Consider the following 17,535-nt stretch of genomic DNA (forward strand, 5'->3'; position numbering starts at 1 on the left):
TCATAATACATACTCGTATACATGGATGATTGTGTTATACTTTCATTATAATACTTAGTGGAATTACTGCTTCCAAAACGTGAATTAGAACTGGCCCCATAGCAGACATTTTCCTACATCTAAAGACCTTTTGAAATATATATTGGTTATGGCTATTGGAGCGGGTACCACTTTCCATACATTGTTGCCCATCATCCTTTATGACTTTCTTGCATGTTTAAGAATATAATTAGTATTTTGTCATAAAGTCCACCAACGAAATACCAAGAAACCAATTCCGAGTTTAGAAATTATAGTCCGCAATGGATTTACACTGCGGATTATAATTATGGGACCTTGAGTAAGTTTTCCAAAAGTTGGAAGTTGTGTAAAGCTGGATACTCACTAGCTAACAACTGTCACCACTAGATCTGTATCTAGTAACCTTGTAGTTTCAAGGTAAATAGTATTATTTGAGTCCTTGAATGACGATAAAAGACAGAAGAAGTTTACATATTGCAAAATTTATTGTATGCCGTTTTTAAACAGCACAAAAATAAAATGAAGCCACGATAGCCGAACGGTGAAGGGGTCGGACTGGCCGACTCGAGATCCGAGGAACGCGAGTTCGAATCCCACCGCCGCTCGACTATTTTGTGGTGAGCCCACTCGTAACGCTTAACACGAGGGGCTAACGGGACTATTAATAATAATAATTTGTGCAATACAAATAATTAACTACTAATGATCTTTTTTTTTTAAATCAAGAGCAAAATAAAGGGACCTTCAAGAAACAATCGTGGTTTTTGGTGACAGCCATTTATGTAACAGTTACTGGGTATTTGTGAGTACCCAGCTTTAGAAATGAAACCTATAAAATTATATGGTGCAGTGCCAATACTATTACGTGTGCGACTGCTATAAAATGTGCCCTTTGGGCTGCAAAGGTGAGCATTCGTAGCTTCAGTTATTGAGCGAATTAACGATTTGCGAGCCATTTTAGGAAGGCGAATTTGCTAATTTCATGCATAATTAATGGCTTCATTTTATTTGAGTAAGGGAGCTATTCCCGCTTTTCAGCAAGGTTATTATTAACTAATTAACAAATTTTAATACTTTTTTTGAATACTAATTTTTAATACACTTAATTTACAGTCGATAGCACGGTATTAGACCCATCCGTTAGCATAGACACCGCTGCAGTAATATAATTTATCTACAATTTTTATGAGTCTGTGATGCGAGTGTAATAGAGCTCCTATTTTTCTGCCACTAGGTGTATCCACGTTTGTCACTTAGAATTTTAGAAGACAATGTGCGGTTTCCCTGCAATGCCCAAATTATACATAGTTCTTGTTACTCACGATGGCGAGTGAGCTTTACTTGTGTGAGTACGTGTACATGCACATAACGAATGTCTATCAAAACTTTTGAAAAACAGTAGCGAGCCACCACACATGTAAAGCTCACTCGCCTTCTCGAATTGCAACAACTAAATACCATATATTTACAACAACACAATGGTATGTACTGATTTCAAACTAAGAAGCGCCTTGTTAAGCCTCCCCTAATCTGTCGCTTACAACCCACATTTAAATCCATTGTTATTAACCCAAAGGCATGGCCCAGTAGTTTGGCTGCAAACGGATTGAGTGATTGAGGTCCTGGCGCTTATGTGAGGACGTGAGAGGAATAGTAAGGGACTTATTAACATGAGGATTGAGCGCTGATCCTCCCAGGATTATCTTTTGGGCTCCTCAGCTTGCGGTAGGAACTTTATAGGCGGTTCTTTTAGCACGTAATGTTTATTTTTTTCGTGTTGTTGGTGAGAACACTGAGGTCACAGCTTTAGTGTCAAATTGTATGACCCGCGAATGGCGTAATGATATCAGATGGAGTTTTCTCAGTTCCTCAAAGTGTGTTATTAAATATTGTTATGAAGTTTCAAATCTTCTAGGTATGTCTTTGCCTTTCAATTCGTTCAATTATTTTTTTTAAATCATGCACTTCGATTTTCAAAATCAAATACCTTTATCAAAACTCCATACTCTTGACATTTCCAAATAAATGGCGCGGGCAGGAGCGATGCATTGACTCCAGGCTACTTACAGGTCTACGAAGATCCGTTTCAAACTCGATTCCATATTGAAAATTAAATCCTTCCACACTCTTGACATTTCCAAACAAATGAATGCCGTCAATCGCAGTGACCCACATAGGGGATGGCAGAGGTGGGCAGGAGCGATGCAATGACTCCAGGCTTCGGCTGGTCACGCGAGCTCCGTCGCGCGCTCGCTGCCTATTACACGGCTCTATGAACGTCTTAGAAACGGCAAAGTTTTTGTAAATTACTTTTGAACTTCTTTTTTATGCTTCTGGAATATTTGGAATCTAAAACCATTAAAACACACGGTAGCTTATTCAAGTGTTCGCATAATATTTTTACGGTCTTCTTCTCTTGTGTGAAAAGTTTGCAGCTTAACTCTACCGAACGTCATGAAAAACACATTATTTGTCAATAGAAATAACTTGACCTAAAAGCCTTGTCATTTGCACAGAAATGCTTATAATAGACTTCTATTCGTTGTAAGATGTCATGCAAATTTCAATTACAAAGTTTTAATAAAACACCTATGTTTAATTAACTCCAGAAATAATAACTCCACTATTCCACCCTTAGACGATTAATGAACCATTAATCACTTTAGTTTCACTTCAGTGCTCAAATTGGCCACTTCTACAACACTCCGAAGGCGCAAAAGCAATTCCTTGGTCGCTATAACGACGGACAACCCCACTGTTTACGAGCCGAAGTCTGCACGAGAACAGTAACGCACCACCGTCGAACCGGGCCGCCCACCCTGTGCCGTGCTGAACAAATTCAAATATCGAAGCGCGCGGAATCTAGAACTACCATTCGAAATACAAATTTAAATTCGAAATTTTGAAAATGATTCGAATCGTTCTTTTGTTTCTTCTGATCGCACTCGCGCTCTCAGCCAGAGAACCGCGCCAAATAACTTTAGCCAACCAAGGGACGATAGCGGGCATGTACCTCACAAGATTCAGGACTAAAAGGATAGCTGCGTACGTAGGGATACCCTATGCCCAGCCTCCTATAGATTTCAGAAGATTCACGGCCCCAGAATACACAGATTTGCCACAGTGGGAGGGGATCAAAAACGCAACGATATACGCGCCGGATTGTATGCAAAGTGAGCCCAAGAGGGAAGATGTGCTCATTCCTTGGCATAAACACGACGAGTTGTTTTCGAAGCTTCTGGATGCGCAGTTGGAGGAGCCGAGGAAGAAGGAAATATCGGAGGATTGTTTGTACTTGAACGTGTACGTCCCGGACGGTAAGTTATTTGTTTACTTAGTTTAGCTATACCGTGTGTCTGTTCATATTAACATAATGTTATTTTTGTACTTACAAAAATAATAATGTCTGTCATAACAATAATAATAATAAATACACTTTATTGCACACCAAAGATAAGAACAGAAAGAAAAGGAACACACAAGGTACAACTAGGCGGTCTTATTGCTATGAAGCGATCTCTTCCAGACAACCTATGGACCAGAACCAGACAACAATATCAGTAATAATTTAAGTTATTGTTACTAAATGGAACCTTCATAATGAATACTGGTGGTCTAATATAAAAGGTACTTCTTACATGAATTAAGAAATTACTTAAAACTGTATACATTCCGACAGCTCAGAGCCGGTTGTTAGGAAATCCTGGGAAGCTTTATGCCCACTTCTGGGCATAGTTTTTTGCAACTTTGTACGCGTAACAATATTGATGCAATAACGTACTTTGTTTGACTTACCCACGTAAATAAATAGTCTAAAATATATAGCTATTCTGATTTATAAGCTAACATTATAAAACTTGACCCAAATCCGTCCATTTTTTGCGAATAAGAAAAATCCTGAACATCACCAACGTTAATAATAGTACCTACAAACACTTTCGGTTCGTTAGTCAGTCCGTAAACCAACAAAGAACAAGCCAGCAATTTCGTTCCCCAAATGTATTCGGACTTTATTACTATCAATACAGCGTACATAATAAGTCCTTACTTAACCTACTTTTGCTTCTCCCCCATCTGATAAGGAAGTCATTTTCTTGGGGGTAGTTGCCATTCTGGTTGCCAACGCGTGCTAGCAGCAATCATCGACAAGGTTGCTTTTGGCGTGTACCTACCTATTGTTTTTGAGTGAAATTACTAGTACTAGTGAAACAATGCTGAAAAATGCTGTATGAAGTTAGAACTTTTATGTAAACAATGACGTATTTTTTTTTAGTATCATCATCTTATCCTACTAATATTACAAATGCGAAAGTTTGAATGTCTGGATGTTTGTTACTCTTTCGCGCAAAAACTACTAAACGGATTTTGATGAAACTTCACAGTATTATTGTTTATAACTCAGAATAACATATAAGCTATAATTTATGACGATCTGTCACATGGTAAATTTCACGCGGGTGAAGCCGCGGGCAAAAGCTAGTCAAGAATAAATTTAAAATTAAAATAGCAAATTGGTACAATTTTGGCGGCTTTGCCAACAAACAAGTGAAACGTCACTAATATTTTCTATTTTCCATAATAAAATCGTTAAGGTCGCTTAAAAATTACGTAAGTCTCATACAGAGTGTCTCAGTATGAGTGAATCAAACTGCTAGGGGACGTAGCTTGACCTCTGAGTCTGACCTACCCCTAAAATTATGAAAAAGAATTATGTCGTATGATTGTAGAACCGGAAAATTATCTGACAACTGCGTATAGAACTAAAAATGACAAATACTAACTGCTGACTTCGTGAATTGCAAGAATCGACAGCTAATAAAGAAATATGAAATAAAAATCCATATTTATAAAAGTAAAAACTGAAACTGACTCACTCACACATCACGAAACCTCAAAAACCACAAGTGTTAGGAGTCTCAAATTTTCCATGAGGGTTCCTTTTAGAACGTAGGTGCTCACTAAGACGGGATTTTGCAAAATTCAACCCCTAAAGGGGTAAAACGGGATCCAGGCGTACGAAGTCGCGGGCGGCCGCTAGTATCGGTATATTATTATTATATTATATCTATAATACACAAACACCTTCACAAAAGTTTTTCACACTACCCAACACGCTGGCAACACCAACCCCCACATGTTGCCCTTATCGCCTTCCGGGGCCATACATCATGTATGTTTAACACAACCTCTGAACCTATCCGAAACCAACTAGTGTGGGTCATAACATCATTTACGCCCGTATTCACAAACATTACTATGAGGTCTCACAGTGCGTGTGGACGCACAGGGTCACACACGAACCAATCACAGAGCCCTATTCAACGCTGTGCGTTCGATTTGCTGCTACACTTAAGCAAGCATCGTTTGTGAATACGGGCGTTAGAAACTAGCTCTTATTACAAGCACTTAAAGACGATGGCACATCAAGCTTAATACCGTGACAAAAAAACTTTAAACTCATTTTATTTTTGCAAGCAGGCTTTTCAAAAGCAAGCATAGTTTTTATACCAGTTTTTGAAACTAGGACACGTGCTCGTGGTGAAAAACTTGTACCCATAATACTTCGTTCCATAACGTTATATCGTTTGGCCTTCCCTTCCATCTTCACCCTTCCATGGCGATACATCATGCTTACTGTACGCCACGTTATCCGATCGGCTAATCCTGCGGCCACCTTAATACATCATTTGTCGTGGCAGTTTGGGGTCCAAGGCCACGTAGAGTGCTTGCTGTGGTCAATTTTTAGACGCAATTTGTTTTAACTTCGGTAATATTTAGCTAATTCAATATGTTAAAGGTTATTTTAATACTCAAATGCAACAACTTTTATTAAGGGTCGATATCGAAATCACAAAAACTTTAAGTCATAGGGGTAAATGCTAATAACTGTTAGTGGTAAGGTGCGTACCCTGGTACGCGTACTCAGTTTACGCGTATCCGGAACGCCTAATCCATACACTAATCCAGACTAGGCGTTCCGGATACGCGTAAAGTAAGTACGCGTACCAGGGTACGCGCAATCCGTACGCACCTTAATAAGTACAACCAAACCTACAATATAATGCAAAAGGAATCGTCATCATCATCATTTCAGCCACAGGACGTCCACTGCTGAACATAGGCATCCCCCAATGACTTCCACATCGCACGGTTGGTAGCGGCCTGCATCCAGCGCCTTCCTGCTACCTTTATCAGGTCGTCGGTCCCACCTTGTGGGTGGCCAAAAGGAATGGCTAATGTATAAACAATATGCACTATAATAATATCATAATAGCTGTACCTACCTACATCGATGATGTTGAATATAATTAATTATGTATTCCAATAATTTAATTCATTCATTAATTTATACTATTTGCATTGAATTAGAATCATACTCATTATTCCCGAAGGATTAATAATGAAGGTTCACGATTTCGGCTGCTCATTTCATATTAATACCAATTAACATCAGTCCGATTCAGATTTGATAACTAAGCGGGCGTGATTGGACAGCGCGACCTAAAGTTTACTTCAAAGGACTTGCAGAGTCCTACCATAAAGGATCAACGAGGACCTAATACTATAATCATATCTATAGGGGATTCGCCTTCGAACATACGCCTCCTCTTTAACCCTCCACCGACTTCTGTCTATGGCCACTTGCATCCAATTTGCTGCCGGATGTCGTCTGTCCACCTTTTAGGCAGTCTTCCCCTGCCACGAGTGTTGTTGCGGGTTCTCCACTCCAGGGTTTTTCTACCCCAGCGATCAATGTGTCCTGCTCATATCCATTTACGGCTCTCAATCTTTTCCACCACGTCGTTGACCCCCGTCTTTTCTCTGATCCACTCATTTCTTTTGTGATCTTGTAGGGAAATGCCAAGCATACCAAACCAAAGACGATAATCATATAAAAATCATATAAAACATAGCTAAACACAAAAAATAAACATACAAATTCGACAAAGCCTGCAAAAATAAAGCCATATTAATGCTCATCCTTTTGATCCTGGCCTCGCGTAAAACGTTCATAAACAATTTTCCTCAGATAACGCCGCGAAAATTGCCACGAGCAAGTTTTATTTAATGGGGAACAGTTTAATTCGCCACTGAGATTAATTTGAGTGAAGCGAACTTGGTGGGCGAGTTTGGATCTTAAAAGAGTAATGGTGGTTCAGTAGCCTTTCTACCGAAGTAAAGCCCTTCTGACACATTATAACTTGTTAGCTTATTTTACCAGACATTAGCGGACAAGACCGTCTTTGAGTCTCTAAGATTTCTTATCTTACATACATTAAACGATCATTAAGTCCATTTTGTCCTTCAGTATACTTTCACGACAAACAACTTTAACCTTAACGTCGAATTCCTCCTATGTTCTTCTGATTAATTTCGTTGCGGATCCAATGATAGAACTTTCCTCCGGGACAAACTTTACCTTCACTGGTTTAATTTTTAATGGCGGTCAAGCTGCAGATCCTGGCTACACAGAAGTTGCAGCGGTAAGCACGAACGAGAGGTGGGAAGTGTCCCTTTTACGATACACACGGGAAGAGGAAGAATGGGAGTGGTCCTATTTACTCTGCCGGTACACAGTTCGGTTAAACTTTGGATCTGGATACCGTGCATTGTGCAACTTATGACCTAGCACGTGACTACCCTAGATGATCGAATAGATCATATTACACACACCTGCTAACAAACTGAAGCTGGTTCACAAAAAAATAATTTTAGGAACCGTTTTAGTTTGCAAAGAAGAAAGTTTGCTTTCGTAAAAAAAGTCCTCAACAAATTCTCCTTACCGAACGAAAAAATTGAACATTATCTATAAGAGCCTACTACATCTATCTGAGTTAGAGATAATGATTGGCGGTAAACTTTTTTGATAAAGCGACGTACGCAAACTTTGGCTCGGGCCGAAAGTGTACAGTTAAGGGCTGAAAGGGTGATTCAAGCCTAATTTAAATATTGTTTTGTGGATATTAAGTTAACTGGCACAAACTAAAAACATTATTAAGGACCGTTAGGGCCTGAAGGGTCTATAAATAACTACAATGGGATAAACTTTGAAGGGTGTGACAAGCGCCAACAAAAAGTCACATATTATCCTCTACTTAGGATGGATTGCACCATCTTACTTTGTACTGTAACAAGCGTCAAAAATCTGTCAAACCTATACAAAAATCACCAGCTATCGTTGTAGATACGGTCAAGTTAGGTGAAGCAACTCATCCTTAGGCTGAGTTGCACCACCTTTAACGGTAACTATAACGATAACCAGGGCTTTTTGTATGGAGTTTGACAGATTTTTGACGTTTATCAAAGTTAAAGTAAGATGGTGCAACCCAGCCTTATTATATTAAAACTTACCCCAGGGGATGCATCACAGATCTGTGTTGTAGTTTGGAGCATATGACATACTACAGAAACTCAGATCATAGAAAGAGAATAGATATGAAGTCGCGCGTAACTACAACGAGAACCAGTGTCCCCACATTTCCCCCACCACAGCTCCCACACACACATTCAACTGTGTAAAAACAAAGCGACTGAGAGTCTACGACAACATGTGCAACCGGCTTAAAAGTGCTGTGATTGGCCAGAAGGCGTGCCTTATGTATGGCCAATCAATGGCCGCGTGACGTGCGCACACTTTGACAACGCTAGTGAGAGAAGAAAGATAAAATGGAGTCGACAAGATATCGATACTTTAAATCGCTAGGGGCAAGGCTCGAAACTGGTTTCACAAAATGCTTTTGTATGAAAACCTTTTTATTAATATACGTTATTATTAACTACTATCACGCATTTACTTTTTAATTATGGCGATCTGCGTACCGCATATGTTTATCAAAAATAATGCCTATATTAGGCTTTCAACTAGCTCTTATAGTAATTACATAGTTGACAGTTACTAATTACTTCTACTGTTATTTGTTTTTTTGTAAAATCTTATAATCGCAAGTAACACATCATTTTTGTTATTTAAAATTACAAAATAGAAAATTATAATTTACTTCTATTTATCGATAATAGGAAACCGCATTAGAACACGAGCACAGCACTATGTTACGACCGGCACATGCGGCCGTACTGTGTATTTTCACACGACAGTGGATATCGGAAGAAATTAAATACATTGCGCAGTAGTTGAGCATGACATAAAGTGGTTGCTAACTAAATCGTCAATGTACAACGAGTTTGAATTTTTATCACCACTAATTTCGATATCGCAGTAACTGTCACGGCACTGAATTGGTTCGTAAAAATGTTTAGTTTTTTTTATTTATAAGCAAAATACCAATGGATTTGCAATACTTACATGTAGTAAATGACTCCATTGTTCCTGTAGTTCTTCGTTTCACTTGTTTTATGTCACGTAACGACGCATTATCCAAAATATCGGAGAACATTTCCTTAGTACGACTGAATCGCGACTAACCTAGCTACGCGGCCGATGTTCGTTTCTGGGCATATCGCGGAGACACGCGCCACGCCCCCGTTTCACATCTATTCCCTTCTATGATCTGAGTACAGAAATATGTTATACCTACTGACTCAGGCGAAACCGTGGACAGAAGTTAGTAACTTAAATAATAAGATCTGTAGGTTTCATGTTCCAGCCTAGAATTTCTCTGAATTCTGCTAAATGCGAGAAGCGGAGATCGGGCTGTCGCCGAAATCACAATTTGCTCTTAATCCGATTTGCTTGAATTAAACGTCATGCCTTTTTTCCTTAATCTTGGATTCTTTCATACCTCTGTTCATCTTTTGATATGATTTATTCCACCGACTGCTAAAGAATTCATGGGTTTTGAACATACTCGTACGTTTGAATCGTTTACAATACAATGAACATGCTTGTAACATAACATTTTGTTGTAAAATTGCACGTCTTTAAAACTATACAAGATATTTCAGAATTACACTACATTGAATTAAGAATATAATTTTGATCTTTTTTTAACTTGAACCTTACGAAGTAAAAGGTTAACAATACAGTGTGTCCGGGCATGTAGTGATCAAACTTTAAAGGCGTAATCTATGAACAATTTTATCGATGAAAATACTTCAAATTTGGGGCTTGACCCATTTCTCGAAAAATTACATCGATTTAAGTTTTTAATTTTTAGTTTACACCTCTTCTTTAAAAAACAAGTGAAAGCGTGGGTAGCTTAACATTAATAGGCAAATATTTTATATCATGCGATAGCCAATAAAATTATCTATTAGTAGAAGAAGAAAACAGACACAAATTTCATACATTTTATGGGAGTAAGAATGGATTGAATTAGAAAAATACATTACTTTTTTCACTTCTTTTTCAGTTATTTTCCAACACAAGAAAAACCAGGTCGTTAAGGTATGTTTTATTTGCATTGTATTATTAGTATTTGAGCTATTCTACAAAACGAATGTAAATTTATTAGTCTACGTCTATTAGTTTCGACGTAATTGTTGAACAAAGATACCCCTTCCCAGCGGTTTCCATAGCGCACGCGACATGCGAAAATGCACTGCCTGAAAGAATCACACAACCTATTCCGATTACTATGCAAATAAAACATACCTTAACGACCTGGTTTTTCTTGTGTTGGAAAATAACTGAAAAAGAAGTGAAAAAAGTAATGTATTTATCTAATTAAATCCATTCTTACTCCCATAAAATGTATGAAATTTGTGTGTGTTTTCTTCTTCTACTAATAGATAATTTTATTGGCTATCGCATGATATAAAATATTTACATATTAATGTTAAGCTACCCACACTTTCACTTGTTTTTTAAAGAAGAGGTGTAAACTAAAAATTAAAAACTTACATCGATGTAATTTTTCGAGAAATGGGTCAGGCCCCAAATTTGAAGTATTTTTATCGATAAAATTGTCCCTAGATTTTGCCCTTAAAGTTTGATCACTACAAGCCCGGACACACTGTATATGTCCATGGCAGCAGTTATCAACGCGAAAATGACCTAGAGCCCTCGTTCCAAATTTGCCCCTAGCGAGATTCGAATCCACAACCTCTACTGTCAAATTTTCACCAAAAACATCCTATTTCATAGACTTTGTATCGCGACTGATATGGCGATTACAAAAAGTTCCATAGAGCGAGTATGTCTAGAATAAGGATTCTCAAAGTGGGGTACGTGGACCCCTAAGGGTTCGCCATTCAGCGGCAGGGGGTTCTTCTTCTTTTCCTTAGCCCTTTTTCCCATTACTTGGGGTCGGCTCTCCTTGTTCTGATGCATTCAACTGTAGGGGGTTCGCAACAAGATTTACGAAATGGTGGCTTGATGACTGGTAAGCCCGTGCGTGCAGCACACATGGTGGCGTTATAAAAACCTTATTGCCTTCAACTGTGTAAATATTACTTTCTTTACAGGGGGGAGGGGATTTAACTAGATAGTTAAGGGGGTCGCTGTCACCTGAAAACTTCAACAGGGGTTCTTGGAGCTGAAAGTTTGAGAAACCCTGGTCTAAAGTATCAAAGTCGGTCGATCCGAGTAATTGCCCGATAGCTTGCGGCAAGTCGGCACGCTTACTGATTGTTGACGTTTGCCCCTGGGATTTGTAGAGCTGTGACGAGTGGAAATGGAAAAGATACAGCTTTCATGATGAAAAAAATTTTTTTTTTTTGGGTTTTTAGTACTTTTTGTTTTTATTTTCGGGATATTTAAAGTCAAATCGTTAGAGGCATTCGGGCTGAACTCGTGTTGTAGGTATTATACAGGGTGTCACTACAGGATGTTACCAAATTAATTGGAGAGTTTCAGAATCAGTAACATAATCGATATTCGATCGATTTAACTTGGGCAGTTACGTTACGTAAGTTACGAATAAATTATTGGAAAATTAATTCTTTATGTTTTTTTGGTCTATTTAGGGGCCACAGTTTGACACAAACAATATCACATGTAGCATAACTAAATCTTGTCTAATTATAGATAAGAATAGGAGCATATTTACCACAAAAATTTACCCTATAGCTCATTGTAAAACCCTTTTAAACCTTCGTCTCCGTACTGTCCCGAAAGACACACTCTTCAATCGTTCAATCCCTTTACTAATAGGGCATATAACATGTCATATGTTCCCTTCACTACCTCAATTGCGACGATTTGTAAAGCTGTTTAGACACACAACATTTTGTTTGTAAAGTGCGTAAAGGCGAGAGTACACTATTGTCCGCGCAAAATGCATTGAAAGAATTTTCTTGTTTCAGCCATATGTATAAGCATGGTAATTCCACTGGAAATAAAATAAATACACTCGGCATCAAATAAATCGCACCTCCCGCGACAAGCACTTATCAAACGTATATGCATCCCCTCTTCCCACCAACGTTGGTAAAGAGGACACGTGAGATCTTTATTTGGTCTTATAACCATAAAAATTGGTCTAATTGATCCCACAGGTGAGCCCAAAGTGAGGTCTATTTTCAAGTCACATTTATGGTATATGTTAATCATTTATTTAGAAATGAAATGTATTTTTCTTTAAGGATATTTATTGGGCTTTCAAATAACACCAATATTGTTGGGGTACCATGATTGTGTCAGAAGAAAATCTTTAAAGTTCGCGTCGCGGAAGGTGCGGTTTATTTGATGTTGAGTGTAGTTAAAAATTATTGCCATAGTTACACAATGCGTTATTACTATTCAAACTCAACGCACAGCCCAAACCACTGCACTGGACGGATCGGGTTGAAATTTGGCATGCAGGTAGATGTTATGACGTAGGCATCCGCTAAGAAAGGATTTTACGAAACTCCACCCCTAAGGGGGTAAAACGGGATCCATGCGTACGAAGTCGCGGGTGGCCGCTAGTTAAGGTATAAATGTCTTGTGTATAGTTCCTTATAGTAAACATGGTTGTATTTGAAGGGGAAATGTTATGAGATCATGATGTAAATGAGACAGTTTGATAAGTGCGTTATATCCTCATACTCGACATACACATACTCGTATTAAACTGTATTACATAGATTACATAACAAAATGTTACATCAAGTCACTAACTCAGCTTGTCCCTACGCTCGATAAGTTACTTCAAAAAAAATTCAAAATTAATGACCGTTTTCACCATCAATCCCTATTTTTTAAGTGACCCGTATGAAAACAAAATTCCTGTTATTATCTTACCATAGGGATCACTTATAACTTTAAAAAAAAATAAAACCGACTTCAAATGCGTGAACACAAAAAAAAACTAAAAATTAAAAATATTGCGTATAAAAAAGTTCATCCCCAATTTTCCACCCTTGGGGGTGAAATATTTTCTTCAAATTCGCATGAAACCACCCTTTTGATAATACCTATTCAACAAAAAAATAATCGTTCAAATTGATTTATAATCGGCGGAGATATTGCGTATAAAAAAGTTCATCCCCAATTTTCCACCCTTGGGGGTTGTTTTTTCTATTATTAAATTTAAATTTGACCACCCTTGAGGTATTACCTATACGCCGAAAAAAGATTTGTTCAAATCGGTTCATAATTGGCGGAGTTATCGCGTAACAAACATAGAAAAAAAAAAAAACATACGGGTCGAATTGAGAACCTCCTCCTTTTTTGAAGTCGGTTGAAAATTAGAGATTGATGATGAAAACGGGCAAAACACACCCTGAATTTAATATCTTCCTTACGCTTTTTACATCCGTATTCACAAACGATGCTTGCTTAAGTGAAGCAGCAAATCGAACGCACAGCGTTGAATGCTATATTTAACGCTGTGCGTTCGATTTGCTGCTCTGTGATTAGTTCGCGTGTGACCCTGTGCGTCCACGTGCACTGTGAGACTTCATAGTAATGTTTGTGAATACCAAGATTTCTCCAAGAATAAACAACCAAATGACTTCTAGTGTGTATGCTACAAAAAGTGCGTTAGGATAGGATCTTAAGAAAGCTACATTACTGCTGAATCCTTTTTTTATCGTCAAGAATCCTAAGATAACCTTTCCACATAGCACGATACGTGAGTGACCTAACAATAGGTAACCTAAGAACTTAATATACGCAACTATCTCTGCCTGTCAGTTTGTCACACTCTTTCTGCTAAACTATCCTTTGAGAATAAGGACAAGCTGAATATTGTCTAAAAATTAAAGAGTTGACGTTAGAAATAAATTACCACAAACTGTTGTAGAATTGCCCATTCATAAATTTAAAGCACTTATCAAAAGCACCTTAATGAAAAAGGGCTACTATAAAGTTGATGATAATATAAAAGATAAAAATATTTGGAATGTTTAACTACCTAGCTCGCATCAATACTTATGACTATAATTTGTATGTTTTAAAGACTGTAAACCCTTGAAAAGGAGGCTGACAATAGTGACTGAGTTTCTTGCGCTGCTTCTTCTCAGCACTGGCCCATTTATTGTCCCGAAGCAGTGGTAGGGTTAATATTGGGACGTGTGGGACGTGTAAAAGTGCTTTTTAAAGGCCTATTTACAAAAATAAATGAATTTTATGAATTTTTATTCTAAAAAATTCTAAAGTGGAGGAGGCTCATTTGAAGGATAATCTCAATGAATCAAAAGAAACTTTTAACATCGCTCATATTCTGTATTGTCATCAAATGTATTACTTGTTGCACAATGACCGAGCAAAGTCAAGCACAGAAGCTGTATCCGATAATGATCCCTATCTCATCTAACGACCTACTTATTTGGCCTAACGATACTTATCAGGGATGTTATGGATATCCGTAACCGTAAACGAAACTTTCGGATATCCGAAATAAAAAAATATCCGAAACCGTAACCGTAACCGATTCAAAAGTTTCGCATAATTTCGGATGTAGGCAGTTCAAAAATTGTTTTTTGTATAGCATTAATGTAAAGGCATAACAGACCTTTATAATGCAATCTGTATCAATTTTTATTTTTTTATTACTTTTTATTCGATGTAAAGTGTGAGGCCATGAATGAACCGTGTTGGACTACTGTTTCAAATTGCATTCTAAAGCACAGATATCCGTAACCGTAACCGAAACTTTCGGATATCCGAAATAAAAAAATATCCGTAACCATAACCGAAACCGGTATAATAATATTCATATATCCGTAACCGTATCCATAACCGAAACTACATAATCCATAACATCCCTAATACTTATGTTACAAACGAGGACCCAGCTTTAACGCCTATCCCTTAACGCAACCCTTCGATTTCGACGGCGGCTGTCGCCAACGATCCGTTACAACTTCTGATAAATGACTTGCCGAAGATAAATCAGGACTTTTAGAACAAAATCCGCTCTAAATCCACGGTTTTTTGGAGCCAACATGAAAATGCAGACTGAAATGGCTTGGTTTTATAAGAAAGTCGCAACGGATTTTTTTAGATTCATAGTGCAGTCAAACCGTGTACCGGAAAACGCAACGTGGAACGTCCACCCACAAGGTGGACCGACGACATCATAAAGGTAGCAGGAAGGCACTGGACGCAGGCCGCTACCAACCGGGCAGCATGAAAAGCATTGGAGGAGGCCTCTGTTCAGCAGTGGACGTCCTATGGCTGAGATGATGATGATGATGAGTGCAGTCATTACATTTTCAACCAAATGACGTCCTCTGCTGGACAAAGTCCTCCCCCAAGAATATCCACAATGCCCGCATCCAAGCGCTTCCCTCTACATTTATCCAGATAGTCGGCCCACAGAGTGAAAGGCTTGCTCACTACGTTTTCCGATCCGTAGTTGCCCCTCCGACCATCAGTTCTATGTTCTACGAGCTATACTTAGTGCTTGCTCTCTGCCTCTTTTCAAATTTGCGAGCTATACGTCGGTTTCGGTCACTTTAGTTCACAGTCATGAATGAATAAAGGATACGATCTATACGTACTATATTTTGTTTACAACAATCATTACTTATAAAAGGATGATGCATAATATTATCATGGAATTGTTTCAATGAATCACACCGATCCGGATCAACCTAAGGCGCAGGTGGAAGTATTTTAATTAATATTTTATTGGTCATACTTTATCATTGCAATGGGTTTTCTATGTACTCCGATTCCAAATAGTACCTAATATTTTATTTATGCTTAGACATTGTGTAGTATCGTAAAAACTTGCGATTGGTATGAAAATTACGCTCGTAACTTTTTAAAGCCCATAATTTTTTTACGAGTGACAAATATTTATACTTAGGTTAAGAAACGCTTAAATTATTGGTCTTAGACATGACTAACAGTATACGATGCACCTTACAATGTGTAAATTCAGGGTTTTGGCGCACAGCACAGCATAAAGAAAATTCGAAAAGAAATTGTTAAGAAGAATTTTCCAGACACTTCAGGAATGCTTCTTTTTCTTTTGACTCTTCATGTTATTTAGGAACACGGTATACTGTACATACAAAAACAGCTATCCATATTAAATACAGGGTCTTTACTAAACCAAAGACATAAAATGGGTCAAAATAATTAATATGCGTACACCGCACATTTCAAACCCCTTACAGCTAAATGGATTCAAATTTATACGCACATAATTACATATTAATGAAAATCTGCCTTAATATTTAGGGCAGGTGTCAGTAGAAATGAAACGGTTTTAATTATCTGTACTGAATTTAGGTACAGTAGGCTCTCACTTCGTAATCGAATCAGAAATGAGGAGATCCGCAGGAAAACCAATGTGACCGACATAGCCCGCAGAATTGCTAAATTATAGAGTGGCAGTGGCCGAGGCACATAGCTTACAGAGTTGATGACTGTTGGGGCAGAAAAATTCTCGTATGGCGGCCGACGATCTAGTGAAGGTCGCTGGAAGAACCTGGATGCGAGCAGCCGCGTAGACCGGTCGTTATGGAAATTCTTGGGGGAGGCCTTTGTCCAGCAGTGGACGGCATTTGGCTGAAACGAACGAAATAATGAAGGCTCTCACAGTAATATCAAGTCGTCTGGCCATCGTGGGAAGGGTAGGCAAATCCTCAATTTTCCTCTGGTAAATTAGAGAGAATCTTCTCCCAGTAGTAGAGACTAATAACTGATGATGATGAATAATGATAAATATCTTATATTAACCGATTGAGTCCCAGACGGCATTAATTAATGTCATAACAATTGATTATCTACGAGTATTGTGTCTAGATTCGCGGAGCTTGAAGGATTAATAACTACACATCTAATTAGGTACATACCTTTGTTTTTTGAGCCTTCCTCGATTTCGCTTCGTAATATTCTTTCAAAAACGGGAGATCGTACTCCTGCTTTCCTCCATTAACTGAAATAAAGTGGAAACAAGTTAATTTCATAACCGTTTTTACGCAACGAGTTTAAAATACTTTAGTTTGTTTTGTTTCCCCTTTTTCACCATCAATCCCTAATGTTTAAGTAACCCCTATGAAAACAAATTCTTATTATGGATCATTTAAAAATTGGGCATTGATGGTGAAAACGGGCATAAGTCAATTTCCCTAAAGAACCTTTCAACGAATAAATCTTAGCTTGGTGCTCTTTTAAATATGATTTTATAGATTTTAAGTTTTCATTATTGAACTAAATCAAGGGAATACATTTCA

At 38.0% G+C, this 17,535-nt stretch overlaps 1 protein-coding gene across 1 annotated transcript in view; it reads left to right on the forward strand.

The window, feature by feature from the left end:
* The first annotated feature begins 2,914 nt into the window (after positions 1–2,914).
* Positions 2,915–17,535, forward strand: part of LOC135078808 (fatty acyl-CoA hydrolase precursor, medium chain) — a 53,660-nt gene continuing 39,039 nt past the window's right edge. Inside the window, exon 1 of the mRNA XM_063973373.1 lies at positions 2,915–3,338. Coding sequence (XP_063829443.1) covers positions 2,930–3,338 — 409 coding nt within the window. The 5' untranslated portion in view covers positions 2,915–2,929. The remainder of the gene's footprint in view (positions 3,339–17,535) is intronic.

The sequence above is a fragment of the Ostrinia nubilalis genome, chromosome 15 (genome assembly GCF_963855985.1).
Source record: "Ostrinia nubilalis chromosome 15, ilOstNubi1.1, whole genome shotgun sequence".
Taxonomy (NCBI): domain Eukaryota; kingdom Metazoa; phylum Arthropoda; class Insecta; order Lepidoptera; family Crambidae; genus Ostrinia; species Ostrinia nubilalis.